A 17,391-nucleotide genomic window follows, 5' to 3' on the forward strand; every position below is an offset into this window, starting at 1 on the left:
AGAAGCTCTAAATTAGAACGCAGTATCAATTATGACGACCGCGTCAGCCGACGACACCGAGTGGGAAAAGCACGTGGACGAAGCCTCCAGTTCCGCGTACTACTACAACACTCGCACAGGCGAGTCATCATGGGAGATCCCTGCTGGCTTTAGATCTCCAGAGGGACAAGATATGAGCAAGGACAAGACCCCAAAGTGGCGCGAGTTCGTGGACGATGAATCGGGAGCCACTTACTATTACGACGAAGTAAGCAGCACCAGTCGATGGGAGAAACCAGAAGACTTCGTACCTGGGCAAGACAGTGAGAAGCAGGACAAAGCAACGGAACCCGAAGAGCAGCAAGACGAGGCAGAGACACCAGAGCAGGAACCTCAAGGCGAAACAGAGGAGGCGTCCACAGGTGACAATAAGAAGGAGACAAAGGAGGTTTCAGTGGACATAACTGCTGCTGTTAAGGCTGCGCAGTGGGTGAAGTACGTGGACGCTGCCAGCAACAATCCGTACTATTACAATGCCAGCACGGGGAAGACGCAGTGGGAGGAGCCTGATGAATTCGATGAGTCAGCAGTTCCCATGGCTCCCCAGGTCTCGGCTGAGTATCAGGCTCATCTTAACCGGATGCGCACGGAGCGACTAGCACGAGTGACGCAACAAGTGCTGGACCCATCGGGCAACCTCAGCAAGCTCAATGCCATTTTGAATGGTATCGATAGTAGCGCTCCTTCTCCAGCAACAGTGGATAGGGAGGGTGATGATGATCCACGAATACCTAAAGCGGAGTGGCAACAGCATGTCGACGCGCAAACACAGCGATATTACTACCACAATGTGGTCACAGGAGTGACGCAGTGGACCAAGCCAGACGCGCCTATTGTGTCGGGGGTACGTTTGGTCATTTAGTTTTTTCATATACGAGAGAGTGGTGTGCTTATATCCTGGAAACTGTTTGTGCTGTGGCCATTATGGCGTGTAGTTGGCGAATTGGATTCCTCCTGAAGTTCCTGTGTCCAGCTCGACTGGCCCTGGTCAGAAAACCGTCTCAGGTGTGAACTACGTCGCACAAGCGAAGTTCAATCGGCTTACTGGCAAATATGAGCAACTCGGTGGTGATGAATATTGGCAGAATGCAGGGATGGCGACAGACCGTGCTGGGCGACAAATGAGCCACTTTTTCGACATGAATGAGCTAGAGAAAAACCGGGAAGAAGCACGACGCAGAAAGGAGCAGTTAAAGCGCAAGAACATCGACTGGAAGAAAATAACTGCGGAGAAGAAGGCCAAGAAGCAGAAGCAAAGGAACGAATGGCTTTACACTGATTAACATTGAAACGCTCTGGAAAAAACTGGATCATGTGTTGTAAGTCTGACCGAAACAGTGTACACTTATGAGCCAGCATCTTCGCAATGTGTCGGCGAAGAGTTATCACAAACAAACTGGCAACAAAGCAAACCACGACGACTTGGTAAGATTTATCACATGAGATGCAAAGCTCAAAATGTTCTTTGTAAGCATGTTTAGGAAACGAAATCACTTCGCGGAATTATTCCACGATTCAGTAATTCCTCTACAGACCCGGGCCAAGGAAACTCGGCACTTCACCGAAGTACAGCGTGAACATCTGGCGCCACTGCTCCCACAGTCGCGCGATCCGCCATGAACTTCGGGAACTCGTCCACGTTAGCCTTGCAGATCTCCCACGGGTGGCTAGAGCACTGTTGGGCGTAAGATCCACACGCACGTTCTCGGCCGCGACAGTCTTCTGCACCTCCTCCGAGATGGCCCAGTTCATGAAGAGCTTGGCGGCCGCAGGGTGCTTGGCCTTGCTCAAGATGGCGATGCGTTGACCCCATGCCAGATACTCATTGTCGCCGTCTGTGACGAAAGTGACGTTGGGTGTATCTAGCGAGGACGTGCCGACGCCGATGACCTACTCCTTGGCCGTGACGAGGCCGCTGGGAGTGTTGAAGCCTCGACGGAACGTGACGTTCTGGTTGGCGAGGTCATCGACCCAGTTCCAGCCGTACTTCTCAACATAACGCGTGTACAGGAAGAGCACGGCGTCATCGTCGTTGGGGTAAGTTGAGGCGATCTTGCCAGCCCAGTGCGGGCCCACGAGGTCGGCCGGTGACTCGGGAGGTGTGAAACCATCCAGTGCCGTCTCGTCATACAGGAAGCTGAAGGTGAACATCATGTAGGCCATGTAGGCTCCGCGTTGATCGCGGAAGCCGTCGTAGACCTGCGAGAAGTTGGCGGGCTTGTACTCGAGTAGCTTTCCCTCCTGTGCCCAGCGAGGGAAGTCAGTGTCTGCAGCGCCACAATGTCGGGCACCAGCTTGTCGTTCTCGAGCTGGTTGTCGATGCGCACGTCGTGGTACTTGCTGTAGTCCACGATAAGCGTGAAATTGATTTCCGGGAAGGTCTTGCTGAAAGCTTCATGCAACGTTTCCTGCTGCTCCGAGAAGCCTCCGCCGTGGCATAGAACGAGGTTGCCTCCTTCGGCGATGGCGTCAGCGTAGAGCTCGTCGAGCGTCTTGGTTTCTTCCTGGACGGCGAGACTGGAGGACGCGAGAAGGGCATAACAGACAGTGGAGCTGGTGCGAAGAGTTTCATGTTGCGCTGTGCTTTTGGTTGAGCTGGTGACTTGGGTGGGCGTCGGTGAATTGAAGAATGAGGATTGACCGTCGCAGCATAATTGGTCTTGTGAAAGCGGTCAACAAAGCTTGGAACTCGATTTAATCTTGTCGCAGTAGTGATTAGAGCTGCAAGGATCGTTGCGACCGCGTAAACTCGATGCATCTTCAGCTGAAGTAACGCTAAAACTTTTAGCCTAAAAGCTCATAGTGGAACACAGACAGGGAGATATTGATAACGTGGCGTATCGTTTGCGTAAAAGGATGATTACGCTGGTCAATACGCCAATCAAGACAAATCAAGGATCCACGTCGAGGTCTTGGCAAGACGTTAGCCGGCGCATTACATTTACTTGAAGATGCACCCATATGACTGACGGCTCCTGTATACCTGCTTCCAAGATAAAACTAGTATGTACTAATGTACGACACATCGGGCAAAAGGAATTCGAGTCAAGATGGAGTTGTTTTAATCTGGTGGTAATTCAGATGCAAGTTGCAATTATCAAAACCCTTTTCAAGCTAGGTAGTGCACTACGTCGAAATACATTGCGAACCTTTAGCTATGGTTAATCACAGCCCAGGGTGCAATCCGAGGACTCCTGGGCTTGGTTCGCCGTGGACCTCGCCGAAGTACAGCGCAAACGTCTGCTTCCACTGCTCCACCTTGGCGCGATCTTCCATGAACAAGGGGAAGGCAGCCATGTTGGCCTCCGGAATCTCCCAGGGATTAGCCATGTTGATGTCCGTGCGCACGCTAGAGGACACCAGCGACGTCTGGACCTCCTCGGAGATAATCCAGTTCATGAACAACTTGGCAGCAGCAGGGTGCTTAGCTTTCGATAAGATGCCCACACGCTGTCCCCAGCTGAGGTACTCGGTGCCGTTGCCGTTCACGAACTTAATCGGCTCACCACCACCGCTTGTACCCACCCCAATAAGCTTCTCCCCCGAAGTCACAAGTTCGCCCGCCACATTTGTACCGCGGTTAAAGCTGGCATTCTGCTGGGCCATTTGGGTGGCCCAGTACCAACCATATTTCTCCACGTACCGAGTGAACAGGAACAGCACTGCATCGTCATCATGTGGGTAAGACGATGCGATCTTGCCAGCCCACTGCGGGTTCACTAAATCAGCCGGAGTGACAGGAGCAGCTTGGTCACCAAGTGCATTCATGTTGTAGATGAAGCTGAACGAGTAGATCGAGTAAGCCAACCAAGTTCCGTCGTTATCCTTGAGAGAGTCGTGGATCTTGGAGAAGTTGGCAGGTTTGTAAGAGAGGAGGTCAGCGTTCTTAGCCCAGCGAGGGAAGTCCTGAAGCGTCTGCAGAGCCACCACATCGGGTACCAACGTGTCGGTCTCCAGTTGGTTGTCGATGCGAACATCGTGGTACTTGCTGTAGTCGACAATGACGGTGAAGTTGGTCCCAGGAAAGCGAGCCATGAAAGCATCGCGGAGCCGATCTTGCCGATTAGGAGTGTCTCCACCATGGTACAGGACGAGATTACCACCTTCAGCGAGAGCGTCGACGTAGAGGTCATCGATGGTTTTGAATTCCTCCCCAGATTTGGCTACTGCGCCAACAGAGAAGAGAGACGAAGCCACAAGGAGCGGGGTCGCCAGGAACATGTTCTTTGCGTAGTGCAGACTAGTGTTGCTTGAGCCAGAGAAGGCAAATGTGAAAATGATCGACTAACAAACAGATACCTGGAATACTGTAAAGGCAAATTGGGAAGGAAGCCTTCTGGCGTTTTGAAAGCACTGCAGATCATTTGACTGAACCATTCACTTACATTTTCATTTCAACCGTCTCATGCGGTCACTCGCTAGCGATCCTGACAAAGTTTAGTAACAAAAAGCAAGGGTAATCTTCCTTGCAGACCTGTCTAACGCAGAGACCGAACCAGAGATCGCGCAACCAGTACACTACACTCCGGGCGGGAATTGGGTTTTCCAATGCCCGGTTGAATAAAGGCGTTGAAGAAGCGTGCCTCCCTCCTTGACTTTTGGGCGTTTGACAGCTCTCTCCAGCTTACGTGATGGTCCAGTCGAATATGGGATCGTACGAGTTGTGAACACCGTATTAGACCAAGCACAAGCGTTGAAGGCTTGCTTGCCGTAGTCTGTCTGCAAATCTCCAGCGATGTCTCCACGCACGTCTGGTGAATTTCACAAGCTGTGCAGACAGCTGGCAGAGGAGAGCGGCCCTGTCTGTCCAGCGTTTGCACACTGTCAATCATGTACAGGGTTCTGCGGTGCATTACAGGGTCCGCAGTAGGGATATCTGTCTTCACGTGGAAATCGCAATTTTTTTTACGTTTTTCAACCCGATTGATCTCTTCGTTTGTTCTTGGCCAGTGACTGGTCCGAAGTTACTGCACATGACCTGAGCCACTTTTCGAGCACCGCTTTTATAATAAGGGTATCCTTCATCTTCTTACTGTCTGCATGGAGTCTTCCGTGGCTAAGGAGATTAGTTTGGGTATCCTTGCATGTATCACTGGCTTGCGTGATCTCGATCTACCCGGCTCTCACGCCGTTCAAAGAAGAACAGTACTAGAATTTATGACGGCACCGATTGCCCGACGTCAAGGTACAGTAGCAGGATCACCAATTGGGCTCCTTTCGACTTTGTTTCAAGTTTGCAATGCGGACAGCAAACCTGTACCTTGCATGCACGCTGTAAGGTGGTGGTAGTATGCAGCGGTCTTCGAACCAGCCCTTTACAGTTGTAGGTACAGGTATGGTTGATGCAACATATTCGGACCGTGAGCGCCACTGCTGTCTTGAATTGATGAGTCGATGATGAAAAGCATGAGTGCGTCCTCATTTTCCAACTTTCCACTTCGGCAGCAAAAGCTCTATCTCCTCTTTGCCTCAAACCCCATTGGATATGAAAATCTTCGCTCTCATTGCCACATTGTGCAGCTTCGCGGTCGCTGCTGTCGAAGAAGAGACCAAGACTCTCGATGAGTTGTACGCCGATGCCATCGCTGAGGGGGGCAACCTCATCATGTACCATGGAGGTGACACTCCCACACAACAAAACCGCATCAAGAACGCATTTGCGGCAGCGTACCCGGAGATTAACTTCACCCTGATCGTCGACTACAGCAAATATCACGACGTCCGCATTGACAATCAACTGGAGACAGACACGTTGGTGCCCGATGTAGTAGCTCTGCAGACGCTTCAGGACTTTACTCGCTGGACCAAGACTGGCGATCTTCTTCCTTATAAACCTAAGGGGTTCTCGGAGATCTACGAAACTCTCAAGGATGAAAGTGGGTCGTGGATGGCATACACGATCTTCACTTTTGGGTTCGTATATGACTCAAGTGCACTCAACGGGACGGCAGCACCTTCGACGCCTGCTGATCTGACAGACCCGAAGTGGGCTGGTAAGATTGCGTCATCTTACCCCCACGACGACGACGCGGTGCTCTTCCTGTACACGCGCTATGTGGAGAAGTATGGATGGGACTGGGTGGCCAAGATGGCCCAGCAGAACATCGACTTCAACCGTGGTTCGAATGTCGCTAGCGACTTGGTCGCTGCAGGGGAAAAGGTCATTGGTGTTGGTTCAAGCGGCCGCGCCGATCCCATTACCTTCGTTGGTGGCAATGGTACGGATTACCTTAGCTGGGGCCAGCGAGTTGGCATTCTTTCGAAAGCCAAGCATCCTGCCGCGGCAAAGTTGTTCATGAATTGGGCCGTGTCGAAGGAGGTGCAGGAAACGGTGATTTCGACGACGGTGCGTGCCGACATTAACACCACCCACCCTTGGAGCATCCCGGAAGCGAATATGGCAGCTTTCCCCGATTTCATGGAGGACCGATCCAAGGTTGAGCAGTGGAAGCAAACATTTGCACTGTACTTCGGCGAAGTGCAGGGGGAACCCAGTCCTGGGGTCCTTGGACTTCACCCCGGCCTCTAAGCGGACCTCCTGTTTAGCTGCTGAGTTTATGCAGTAGGAAACGCAACGTAGCCCTTTATACATGACACGTAGTTCACGCTGTGGACCCAAAACAACAATATAGTGGCAAATTCTTTATAATGCTCCGTCGCAGGCTAAGACGGACTCGTTCCTCACGGGATACGTCGATATACGTCAGGGAATCCACTTAGGCTACAACATCGCAGAGCATTGTGACCTTTGCGCCCCACCTCCAAAAAAACTGGTTCGGCACCTATTTCTTTTTGCCAATTTAAAAAAATCGGTAAATTGGCCACCTCATTTTCCTTCGTGCAACATTCACGATAAAAATAGGTTCCACTCGATTTTCTATTTGGACATCTCTCTAAGAGAGATGGTAAGAAAATGCCAGAGTTCAAGCATGCAGCAAGGAAGTTAACGGTGGTTATTAGTCTTGTACGCGTATTCCCCCAATGCAATTTGGCGTGATTTTTCGATCGGGGTTCAAAAAGACAACATCCATTCAGGATTTACCTGAAGCAACTCTTACGGCTTCATTTAAGACTAAGGGGCATCTCTTGATAACGTGGCAACTGTTCGGATGATTGCGCTGGATGGTAGTGCGAACAGCTTCATGGATAGATATTCTGCTTGTTTGCTCTGAAACATGAGAGGGGCTGGAACCATCCTGCAGAACTCCAAAGATGGACACTTCTTTTGTATCGCTAACCAAAGATCCAAATGCCTGTTTGAGTTTATCCGCTAACTATTTTAGCAATTTGTTAGCTCACACAATTTCGAATGCAATTTATCCCCTAGACCTAGATGGAAATCACTACCGTTACTTCAGGTAGACTAATGACCAAAATCGGTTTTACTTAAGTACAAGATTCCGGCGTAACTGCACTGTGGGTATTTTTCGAGGGACAATCAAGATTTTTATCGTCGTAGTCTAGAGTAAAATGCGGTTGAATTCATATTTCTAGATTTCTGGCTTTGATCTCGATTTAGTAGTTTAGGCGTTGCCACTTAGAATCGATGCAGTAGGATCTTTAATTTCCTTGTCGCGAACGCTTAAACCCGTTTACAAACCAGGGTGGACGCCAAGATAACCTGGTGTCGGCTCACCCTGCACCTCACCGAAGTAAAGCGCAAAGGTCTGCTTCAGTGCCTCCACCTTGGTTCTGTTAGCCATGAAAATAGGAAAGGCATCCAGGTTAGCCTCTGGGATTTCCCACGGATGGCTCGATCCAGTTGGAGCAATATCTGTACGCACTGTCTCCATCACGACGGACTCCTGCACCTCCGTTGAGAGGATCCAGTTCATGAAGAGCTTGGCACTCGCCGGGTTTTTAGCCTTGGCCAGGATAGCAAGACGCTGGCCCCACGTCAGATACTCCGTGCCATTGCTACCCACATACACGATCGGAGAGGCTCCAGCGTAGGTGCCCACGCCGATGACCTTGTCTTGAGCGGCCACGAGGTTGTTCGCCACATGTGAGCCGCGGTTGAAGCTAATGCTCTGGTTAGCCATAGCGGTGACCCAGTCCCAGCCGTATTGTTCCACATACAGACTGTAGACGAATAAGACAGCGTCGTCGTCGTGAGGGTACGACGAGGCAATCTTGCCAGCCCACTGTGGGTCAACCAGGTCAGCCGGAGACGTGGGGGCGTCCAGGTCGCCGAGGTTACTCGAGTCGTAGATGAAGCTGAAAGAGTTCACACCGTACGCGAACCAGGCACCGTTTTCGTCCTTAAGGCCGTCGTAGATCTTGGAAAAGTTGGCCGGCTTATACTCAAGCAGGTCGCCCGCGCTAGCCCAACGAGGGAAGTTCTGCACAGTCTGCAATGCTGTGATGTCCGGCACAAGCGTGTCGGTATCGAGCTGGTTGTCAATGCGTACGTCGTGGTACTTGCTGTAGTCCACCACCATTGTCAGGTTGATTCCGGGGAAAGCGTTTTCAAACGCAGTTTTCAATGAGTCCTGCTGGCTGGCAAGGTCACCGCCGTGGTAGAAAATGAGCTTGCCACCTTCAGCGATAGCGTCTTCGTATAGCTCATTGAGCGTTTTGGTCTCTTCTTCGACGGCGTCAGCACTAGCGGCAAGGAGGGCGATTGCAGCGGTGATTGGTGCGAAGAGCTTCATTGCGGTGGTGAAGGTTTGGCACCGGTGTGATTAACGGGGTGCAAAACTGAAAATGACAAATGACCGCCACCACCACTGGTGGTGAGCAACGTGCTCCCATGGAGTGGTTTCTATCTCAAGATGAGTCTCACGATAGTACTTACGAGTGCGCACTTTAAAGGGTCTTTTGTATTCTTGTACAAGTATCAACGTGCATTCGTTGAACAAGGGGCTGATCAGCCATGTAGATCTGCAGGTGGATCTCGCGAACTAACGAAGCTCGCCATGATGGCGGCCATCGTCTGGTTTTTCGAGTGCATTTGCGTGAGCAAAAGGAGCGTGGCAATCTGATGATCTGTTGTCGGTGCCGATTCCCTTTGTCACAAACAAAGTAGAGTTTTGTATGGCTTCCGTGTGGCTTCCGCAGAGTGACGTTACTCCACCCACTGACGAGAGCGCTTTGCAAGATGTTGAGTCGAGTCAATGTCGTTGACTCAACGAACGATGCACAAGCTTGCCATAACTCACCAACCCAAAAACACATGGGTGTGTGCATTTCTTTCCATATTCTTTGGTCAGAGCATGCGATTGCAGGGAGGAGGGCCCATCAGAGGGGCGGGGGCTCAGTAGCTCAAGATCCCGTGAATAACGAGTGCATGTTCTACCTACCATACGAAAACCGCGAGGAATATTATGAATTATGAAGACGTTGAAATGAGAACCACGTGCCTTTGCCGTGCCTTTGCAGATCGTATTGGGGTTCCCGTTTCAGCTGTCATATGATGCAGGGTCCTACCGCGTAAACTTCGACTGCTAAAAATGATGTACCCGTTTAGAGGCCAGGGTGAAGTCCAAGGACTCCAGGGCTGGGTTCTCCCTGCACCTCGCCAAAGTACAGAGCAAATGTCTGCTTCCACTGCTCCACCTTGGCACGATCCTCCATGAACTCCGGAAAAGCTGCCATGTTCGCTTCCGGGACATCCCACGGCTTGTTGGCGTTGATATCCGTCCGCACACTGTTGAACACCACTGTCGTCTGGGCTTCCTGGGAAACAGCCCAGTTCATGAACAGCTTGGCAGCAGCAGGATGCTTGGCCTTGGACAGAATACCAACTCGCTGACCCCAGCTCAGATAGTCCGTACCGTTTCCTCCAACAAACACGATCGGAACGCCACCACCGCCCGTACCCACACCAATCAACTTTTCCCCAGAGCTGACAAGCTCACCCGCGACGTTCGATCCACGGTTGAAGCTGACATTCTGGTGGGCAAGCTGAGTCACCCAGTCCCATCCGTACTTCTCAACGTAGCGAGTGTATAGGAAAAGCACAGCGTCATCGTCGTGCGGGTAGGACGAGGCGATCTTGTTCGTCCACTGCGGGTTTGTCAGATCCGCCGGAGTAGCAGGCGGTGCGAATCCGTTGAGTGCTGTTGAGTTGTAGATGAAGCCGAACGTAAAGATGGTGTACGCCAACCACGCGCCATTCTTGTCCTTAAGAGAGTCGTGAATCTTTGAGAAATTGGCGGGCTTGTAAGGGAGAAGGTCACCATTCTTGGCCCAGCGGGTGAAGTCCTGTAGCGTCTGGAGCGCCACCACGTCAGGCACCAGTGTGTCGGTCTCCAGTTGGTTGTCGATGCGCACGTCGTGGTACTTGCTGTAGTCAACAACGGCAGTGAAGTTGATTTCCGGGAAGCGCTGAGTGAATGCATCGTGAAGACCATTTTGCTGCGTAGGTGTGTCACCTCCGTGATACAGGATCAGGTTGCCACCTTCAGCAATAGCTTCAGCGTAGAGTTCGTCAATAGTCTTGGACTCCTCGCCAGATTTGGCTACGACCCCAGTGGAGACAAAAGCACAAATGGCAAGGAGCAGGGTAAAATGCTGCATTGAAGGGGGCCGTGGACACTTGATTTGGAGAAAGGAAGTTTTGGAATGACCTGATAAACTGGCCGATCGATGAATGGGCTAGCGCTGAAGGAGTAAGCTTCTCATGAGTAAACGTCTTTAGCTCTACCGCCATTGTGCTGAATTCTCCACCTCAGTGTCTCGATCGTACCGTCATCCGTCGGGGTTGTTGTGGTACTCTCGGGTGATCTTCATGAGCTCTTACACGTATTTACTACATGTAGTGTCTAACCGTAAGAGGGAAACCGGATAAGCTTACCGTAATGTAATTCGTCTGAAACAGTTGGCAACTAGCGGGGGATCACTGATCCCGGATCACGCAGTCAGAGTTTGGGTAAACAGCGCTAGCTGATCGATGGACCATCGGCGATGGTAACTGGGCATGCCAGCACCCAATTGAAGGAAACAGGGAGCTTGCGTGGCAGATCAACGGAAATGGTGGCTTACGATATTGATATGGGATTACACGTTGTACCGACAGCATCATATGCGGCCTCCAAACAAAAAAGTACAGTACATGTACATATAAAAGCAGGAGTCTGTTTAAAGCAGATCCTACACCAGCAAATCTTTAGTGGTCAGTCCGCGCTTAGCGAATTTCGCAAGTTGCACCCCAGCTGGACGTGACGTCTGTCTCCAGGTTGGAACGCCTTACTTGAAGCAGGGATATACTGTATACTAGTATCAGATACATGTACATTATGTACTTTAGTATAATTTGAGTTTGCTCGTATTCACGCCGGAAAGCCCATGACAACAATATGCAATGAATACAGTACAAGATACACAGTAGGAATTGGAAACGTGTTGTGCTATGTACAATGTACCACGCATTTTACATGCACACGCTGCTTTGATGACTGTTTTGAAGTCAATGTACATGTACAGACAACGTGTACGTGTATGTGTACCGTAATTATGGAATTTTTATTTTTTATTTGGCGGATCAACGCCTTGCGGCCCAAACTCTGGATGGTAACACTAAAAGGAATATGTAAAAAAGATCGTTTCTTAATATTTTTTTAATCTTTTCTACACTTTAATTATCTTTTTTTTTCGTTTTTACCAATGGCACCACCCTAGGAATCACCCTAGCGAAGTTATCCTCAGTCTACCCAACAAGATCAACAAGAAAGAAATTCATTTTCAAATATGCTGCCTTAGCGCCAAGTCGTTCAAAATTCACCTGCGATTCATCAGCAATGCAGTTCTTTGCCCTGCTCGTCGTAGCCTTCATCCTGCTCAATTCCAACGTAGTAGCCTATACCAAGTCCGGTGAGGAGACTAAGACCATCGATCTCCACTACGCTGACGCTATCGCTGAAGGTGGCTATCTCGTTCTGTATATGGTGGAGAGACGCCTACCTCACAAGATAACCTTCGTGGTGCAATTGAGAAGCGCTTTCCGAAAGTCAATTTCACTGTCGTTGTCGACTACAGCAAGTAAGTACCAGAGTGTGCACATCGACACCCGCTACGTCGAAAAGTACAACTGGGACTGGGTGACTCAGCTTGCAAGCAGAATGTCAGCTTCAACCGCGGCACGAATGTTGCTCGTGACCTCGTCTCGGGAGAGAAAAAAGCTATTGGCATTGGCTCCAGTGTGCGTAGCAACTCACGTTTGTCACGAACGGCACTGAGTACCTCAGCTGGGGTCAGCGCATGGGCATATTGTCGAAGGCCAGACACCCTGCCGCGGCGAAGCTGTTCATGAACTGGATCATTTCGGAGGAGGCGCAGACGTCGTTGGTGACCAACAGCGTGCGCACTGACATCAACACCAACAACCCCTGGGACACCCCGGAGGCGAACATGGTGAATTTCTCCGCGTTTATGGAAGATCGCGCCACAGTGGAGCAGTGGAAGCAAACGTGCGCATTGTACTTGGGCGAGGTGCAGGGCAAACCATCGCCGGTTGGCTTGGTCTTCATCCCGGTCAGTGACTCAGTGGGAAAGTGAGATGATCTCTGCATACCAAGTTAACTCGTATTGTGAGATTTGACACTAGTGGAGCATCAAACTGAAATGATTAATAAGCAGCTTAAATGCATGTGCGGTTTTTTCAAGTGCGGAAAGTAACTTTAAAATTTCGATATGATGCGTTTAAGCAAACCAGTTTTACTCACCAAAACCTTCGAGGTACACCTTCTAGGCAAATTTTGGTTACACGATGTGTGGCTCGTGCTTTAACCTTTGTTGACGCTTTTTTTTTTTTTTTTGCAGATGTAGCTTGCTTTTATGGTGGCTTTTTATGATACGACGTGTAGAGTTTTCAAATTATAGGCAATTTTTAAATTAGCTGAAATTCTAAATGAGAGGTCAGTTTTGGGCATTTCAAATATGATACTGGTACAAATTCTGAGAGATCCCAAGTCTCTTCCACATTTCGTCACACCAGCTAATCATAGTCTGGTGTACCAACATGAACACCTTCAAGGCTTCCCTGGACGACGCGTCTACAATAATTGGCGATGTGATGGAGTTCGTGGACACCATGCACAGCGGTGACAGCAATCCCAGCGCCACTGAGAGCTTAGGAAGTGAGAGTGACAGCATTGATGACGCCTCACACGTTGCGATGGTGAGGACGGCGCCGGAACCGCAGCACATGTCTGCGCAGCAGAAGGCGAAGAAGCCAGACAGGCGAAAACAGGGACCAGTGCCGTACACGACGGGGCTACAGCGGCGTAAAAGAATCGAGCTGCTTACGCTTCGGCAAGAAGCTCAGAGGTTGAACGAACTGCTAGCTCAGCTCCAACAAAGGCGTCATGAACACCTGGCGATTGCGGCAGACTCTACTACCGGTATTGAAGGTAGTAATGGATGGCGAAGTCTGGCGGCGATCGAGTGCGAAGGACGTGAGCAAGCGGAGAGAACAAACCGCGAGTTGAAAGTCATATTGGCAAATCAACAGAAGACAGGTGAGGCTATTCGAAAAATACTTAGGAAGCGTGGTGTTTTGGAGGTAAGTACGGGTAATGGATGTGTGTTAGTTGAGTGATTAGACTGATGTCCTATGCTACCAGGGTCGCAACTTTGTTTTCCAGGTGAAGCCTGTTGTAGAGCGTTTTCCATCCCGTCTCGACTACAGCGATGCCATTCTGGGAGATTTGGCTAGCGGTTTGGAATCTCTGCGACTGGATGCGGAAATGATTTTTCCGACAATAGACGACAAGCACTGCACGATCATCTCCCACAGTCGAGATAAAATGAACGCATCGAATGGGCATCACGTGGCCGAAGTAAGTACCATCACACCATTGGCGTGCTCGATGCAAAACGCGGGAGACCTACTCTGGCGCTTTGTTAGTACCGATGTCGACTCATCTTTCTACTCGGTACGTGGTGCGTTGCTGGTTCTCATGGTGTGGTGGAGACTGACCTATTGCTTTGGCTTCATGACACTAGATTCGCAAAACTAATCCCTACTCGTTCGAAATGAATTGTGTCGCTAAATCTCGTGATGGACCTCAAAACATCGACGGTGTAGTTATTTATCGCCGCTACGACGAGCACAATAGCATTGTAGTCGTCGGGAGATCGACGTGGTTTTTCCCGACTGGAGGACTTCAGTTTGAAGACACAGCCTTAACAGTAATTTCGCCATCGTCGTCAGATCCGTTGCGCTGCTGCACTGTTCAAACGCGCTATGAGTTGCAAGCCAAGATCACGGACCTCTCAGTGCTGCCATCAGATTTTGCACAAGTCGAGAACGCCGTCATGTCGTCGGTCGGCAGAAAACTGCGCAACGCCATGCAAGCGCTGCAAAATGCTCTTCTCAGCGAAGTGGAATTAGGATCATGTCAAGCGCTCTTGACATGAGTGCTTCATTACTTGCCACCATATTTTACCCGAAAAACGCTACCACTGGTAACTTACGAGTAGTATATGAGACCCCGCAAAACAAAAGAATGCTTGTTATTAACCATTTGTTGAAGTGCGATTTGCGTATCTCTTGAGGGTCTCAAATAATTATTCCATTCAGCAGTTTCGGAGAAAAGTGGTATTGAAAAAGTTGCCTCGGACTCGCCGAAGAAATTTCATTTTTTATTCAGATTAGTGCAAAATTTCAAACGGAATCGATTGGTGCTATTTATAGCGCTCAATTCACTGTCCTTCTGTGCTAAATTTGTACCTGAAAGTTTGAATTTTCAAAATTCGAATGTGTATCTTTTTTTTTTTTTTTTTTTTTAAAGATTTTGGATACTAGAATCATTTTGAACTACGCTGGAGAATCGTAGTCGCTGGGGTATCGTAGTTGCGTTCGCCCTGACAGTTGCAAAAGGATTATCCGGTTTCTTTGCGAGGGCGTTTCTTGGAGCGCAGCGCGGACTTCCCGTCAGGAACCTCACTACTAGCCGGGGTAGTTCCCTGGTCATCACGTCCGTCCGTCTGTATAGCCTCCCCAGTGGTCCCAGTCACTCTGGGAGTCTCTTTTGCAATTTTCGCCGCTGCAGCGGCAGCTTCGCGCTCTCTCTTCTCCTTTTTAGCCGCGGCTTGTCGAACCTTCTGGATTTGCTTCGCTCTGCGTTCATCCTCGTCGTTCGGCGGGTGTTACAATGGATCATTTTGGAACTCCTCCGGAACAAATGGGCGGACCTTATTGTAGAAGGACTGGATCTTCTCGGAATTTGGGGGAGGGTTCTGCAAAGGCTCTAGGTGCATTGTTAGTAGGACGCGTACGCGAGTAGCATCCGTAGTGATGCCGTCGTACACACGGCGAAGATCCTGGGTCACTTGGTCAGAGTCTGGACACTTACGGCACTCTACCAGGATTTCTCTCTCTCGCATCGTAAACATTTGGTACTTTTGAATGTATTTCAGCTTCTTGTATGCTTCCTCCATGGCGTCGCGGTACACCTTGAAAATTGTGTTTTGGTTCGGAATGTGCACTGGAGCAGACGACGAAGATGCTTCTTTCACAACACCGAGAAGCTGGTCCATTGTCCGCACATCAGCTTGAGCAATGTGCATTCGCACGTGATCAAACCCTCGATCCACAGCATTCTTTGAATGGCCTTTGACAAAGAACTTGAGATTGATTTCATCCAAAAGCGACGTATGTGCCCAGTGTCAGCAGCATCCGCACGACAAAATTGTTCTTGTTCTGTCCGCCACAGTTATCGGCGTAAATGGTGAGCTTTCGGAACCCCGCAGGAACGACGATCTGGCTGATGAAATGGTGCAGCATCGAATTAACTTCATCGGCACCTTTACCAGCCACACTCTCGTCGTACACGTAGTTATACTGGATGTTCTTGTTTGCGTAGAATACCCCAAACATGTTCACGTTCCGAAGCGAAAGGAAGTACCACTGCGACGGTGTGTTGCTCACACTAGGCAATGTAAGGTTCTGACTGAAATCAATGATAATCACGGCCTGGGTGTCGTCGGCTGAGGCAAGATCAGACTTGTATTCTTCCCTGTAAAACAAAACGATGTTAGTATCCACACGATACTGTCCATAAAACAATTTGATTCTAGCATCCATCCTTACCGCATACGTCGTGCCGCTGTCGTATGCTCACCAAAAGCCTCGGTCTCTGTTACTGTAGCTCCACTCTTCATCCGCGACCAGTAGATGGTACAAACGTCTCACATGTTGGAACGTGGAGAGCGAATTCGAATAGTTGAACAAAGCTTCGTCAGGTATTGGCGAAACGTGCTTGATCTTGGTTCACGGACTCGTAGTGCTATCTCCTCCACGTAGTTGTGCATTTTAGTGTACAATTGGTCCCACGTAAAATACGCCGGCAAAAGTGTGTACTCTGCGTTACTGTAGTACATCTTGATCTCTCCTTCTTTCGTTTCTTTACGTCGCACTCGCACTGACACGACATCACCCACAGAAACAGCGAATCTCTTGAACCACGAAACCAACCAGCGGAGATCTACAGCACTAGCTTTTTGGTTGAGAAGATTGCCATGGGCTTTTACTGAGAAAATGCCATCGTTAATACGCTTCCTGTAGCGTGTAACTGTAGCAGTCGATATCCCGTAACACTTGCACCACGCCGTTCGACACACTTGTCCGATCAATGACAGAAAAAGGTTAAATTGCTCACGTAGGCCATGATCCCGATGACGCAGCACGGTATCCGTCTTTTTTTTTTTTAGGACTACCAGCGTCATTATGATGCTCTGCTTCTTCTCCCCGCTGGTCATTTGCGATAGCGAGCACAGAAACTGTTCCAACTCCATGGCTTTCCCCTTCAAGCACTTCTTGTTGCAAGGATCCTCTTGAATAAGACGAGTGACGAGCTCGCGAAGCCCACCGTCATTCAAATTGATGCTAGTTGCCACAGTATTGGGATCTTCGTCAACTTCACTGTCGCTTGTCTGGATCTCGTTACTGCATGAGCATTCTTCCTCTGAGTCTGGGCCCCACTCGCTGTCTTCACTGGCGTCTCCACTTCCAGCGCTAGTGTCACTGTGGGCTTTCATCGTGAGCTACCACAGCGTCATTCTCTGTGGCTGTGTCTGCGAGCGCAGCGAGCTCCACCATCGTGGCCTCTTACCACTGATACACCTCCTCTAAATTTAGAGATTTGACAAAATCCCTCTCCTGAATAAAATCACTTAAGTACGAAAAACGAAGGGTCGACTTTAAAGGCGATTATCCGATTGTTTTGCGGGGTCTCATATTACCTTTTCCGCGTTTTTTTATTTTTAACCAGTGTGCTTTTACGTTTTTAACGTCAATGTGCACCATACTTAGTTGAAGTCGTTAGCTTTTTGAATAAAAAGTACTTTGTATAGAAAAAAGTGCGCAATGGTTTCGGCCCACTTTTGATCTTTTTTTATTATGATGGG

The 17,391-nt window shown here is 49.7% G+C and overlaps 11 protein-coding genes across 13 annotated transcripts; 4 read left to right on the forward strand and 7 right to left on the reverse strand.

Moving 5' to 3' along the window:
* PPTG_16108 (hypothetical protein) lies at nt 1-1,585 on the forward strand. The gene is made up of 2 exons (XM_008913431.1): nt 1-883; nt 975-1,585. The coding sequence occupies exons 1-2, from the start codon at nt 32-34 to the stop codon at nt 1,320-1,322; spliced, it is 1,200 nt and encodes a 399-aa protein (XP_008911679.1). The 5' UTR covers nt 1-31; the 3' UTR covers nt 1,323-1,585.
* On the reverse strand, nt 1,567-2,691 carry PPTG_16109 (hypothetical protein; the record flags this gene model as incomplete). The annotated part of the gene is made up of 4 exons (XM_008913432.1): nt 1,567-1,825; nt 1,934-2,280; nt 2,331-2,634; nt 2,681-2,691. 4 exons carry the CDS (start codon nt 2,689-2,691, stop codon nt 1,567-1,569), a joined length of 921 nt encoding a protein of 306 aa, XP_008911680.1.
* A 417-nt stretch (nt 2,692-3,108) lies between these two features.
* On the reverse strand, nt 3,109-4,260 carry PPTG_16110 (hypothetical protein; the record flags this gene model as incomplete). The annotated part of the gene is made up of 1 exon (XM_008913433.1): nt 3,109-4,260. One exon carries the CDS (start codon nt 4,258-4,260, stop codon nt 3,205-3,207), a length of 1,056 nt encoding a protein of 351 aa, XP_008911681.1. The 3' UTR covers nt 3,109-3,204.
* Nucleotides 4,261-5,407: 1,147 nt separating this feature from the next.
* PPTG_16111 (hypothetical protein) lies at nt 5,408-6,702 on the forward strand. The gene has a single exon (XM_008913434.1). The coding sequence runs from the start codon at nt 5,525-5,527 to the stop codon at nt 6,566-6,568; it is 1,044 nt and encodes a 347-aa protein (XP_008911682.1). The 5' UTR covers nt 5,408-5,524; the 3' UTR covers nt 6,569-6,702.
* Nucleotides 6,703-7,503: 801 nt separating this feature from the next.
* Nucleotides 7,504-8,693, reverse strand: PPTG_16112 (hypothetical protein; the record flags this gene model as incomplete). Its single annotated transcript, XM_008913435.1, has 1 exon — nt 7,504-8,693. One exon carries the CDS (start codon nt 8,691-8,693, stop codon nt 7,632-7,634), a length of 1,062 nt encoding a protein of 353 aa, XP_008911683.1. The 3' UTR covers nt 7,504-7,631.
* Nucleotides 8,694-9,504: 811 nt separating this feature from the next.
* Nucleotides 9,505-10,560, reverse strand: PPTG_16113 (hypothetical protein; the record flags this gene model as incomplete). The annotated part of the gene is made up of 1 exon (XM_008913436.1): nt 9,505-10,560. One exon carries the CDS (start codon nt 10,558-10,560, stop codon nt 9,505-9,507), a length of 1,056 nt encoding a protein of 351 aa, XP_008911684.1.
* A 1,220-nt stretch (nt 10,561-11,780) lies between these two features.
* PPTG_16114 (hypothetical protein) lies at nt 11,781-12,537 on the forward strand (the record flags this gene model as incomplete). The annotated part of the gene is made up of 2 exons (XM_008913437.1): nt 11,781-12,181; nt 12,228-12,537. 2 exons carry the CDS (start codon nt 11,781-11,783, stop codon nt 12,535-12,537), a joined length of 711 nt encoding a protein of 236 aa, XP_008911685.1.
* A 397-nt stretch (nt 12,538-12,934) lies between these two features.
* On the forward strand, nt 12,935-14,521 carry PPTG_16115 (hypothetical protein). Of its 3 annotated transcripts, none has more exons than XM_008913438.1 (3): nt 12,935-13,543; nt 13,605-13,916; nt 13,987-14,521. In XM_008913438.1, the coding sequence occupies exons 1-3, from the start codon at nt 13,001-13,003 to the stop codon at nt 14,398-14,400; spliced, it is 1,269 nt and encodes a 422-aa protein (XP_008911686.1). In that variant the 5' UTR covers nt 12,935-13,000; the 3' UTR covers nt 14,401-14,521. The 3 variants fall into 3 exon arrangements, with proteins under 3 accessions (XP_008911686.1, XP_008911687.1, XP_008911688.1); XM_008913439.1 differs by having other exon boundaries at nt 13,626-13,916; XM_008913440.1 differs by having other exon boundaries at nt 13,605-14,521.
* Nucleotides 14,522-14,865: 344 nt separating this feature from the next.
* Nucleotides 14,866-15,552, reverse strand: PPTG_16116 (hypothetical protein; the record flags this gene model as incomplete). Its single annotated transcript, XM_008913441.1, has 2 exons — nt 14,866-15,114; nt 15,178-15,552. The coding sequence occupies 2 exons, from the start codon at nt 15,550-15,552 to the stop codon at nt 14,866-14,868; spliced, it is 624 nt and encodes a 207-aa protein (XP_008911689.1).
* A 70-nt stretch (nt 15,553-15,622) lies between these two features.
* On the reverse strand, nt 15,623-16,146 carry PPTG_16117 (hypothetical protein; the record flags this gene model as incomplete). Its single annotated transcript, XM_008913442.1, has 2 exons — nt 15,623-16,001; nt 16,076-16,146. The coding sequence occupies 2 exons, from the start codon at nt 16,144-16,146 to the stop codon at nt 15,623-15,625; spliced, it is 450 nt and encodes a 149-aa protein (XP_008911690.1).
* A 27-nt stretch (nt 16,147-16,173) lies between these two features.
* Nucleotides 16,174-17,022, reverse strand: PPTG_16118 (hypothetical protein; the record flags this gene model as incomplete). Its single annotated transcript, XM_008913443.1, has 1 exon — nt 16,174-17,022. One exon carries the CDS (start codon nt 17,020-17,022, stop codon nt 16,174-16,176), a length of 849 nt encoding a protein of 282 aa, XP_008911691.1.
* Nucleotides 17,023-17,391: the final 369 nt, after the last annotated feature.

This window comes from Phytophthora parasitica (genome assembly GCF_000247585.1).
Source record: "Phytophthora parasitica INRA-310 unplaced genomic scaffold supercont2.53, whole genome shotgun sequence".
Taxonomy (NCBI): Eukaryota; Oomycota; class Peronosporomycetes; order Peronosporales; family Peronosporaceae; genus Phytophthora; species Phytophthora nicotianae.

Excerpts from the sequence above, each read along its gene's own strand:
- PPTG_16108 (XM_008913431.1), top strand. The coding sequence starts at position 32 with ATGACGACCGCGTCAGCCGACGACACCGAGTGGGAAAAGCACGTGGAC. Across the intron at positions 884-974 it reads ACGCGCCTATTGTGTCGGGG|TTGGCGAATTGGATTCCTCC; the intron begins GTACGTTTGGTC and ends TATGGCGTGTAG.
- PPTG_16111 (XM_008913434.1), top strand. The coding sequence starts at position 5,525 with ATGAAAATCTTCGCTCTCATTGCCACATTGTGCAGCTTCGCGGTCGCT.
- PPTG_16115 (XM_008913438.1), top strand. The coding sequence starts at position 13,001 with ATGAACACCTTCAAGGCTTCCCTGGACGACGCGTCTACAATAATTGGC. Across the intron at positions 13,544-13,604 it reads GGAAGCGTGGTGTTTTGGAG|GGTCGCAACTTTGTTTTCCA; the intron begins GTAAGTACGGGT and ends CTATGCTACCAG. Across the intron at positions 13,917-13,986 it reads TCGACTCATCTTTCTACTCG|ATTCGCAAAACTAATCCCTA; the intron begins GTACGTGGTGCG and ends TCATGACACTAG.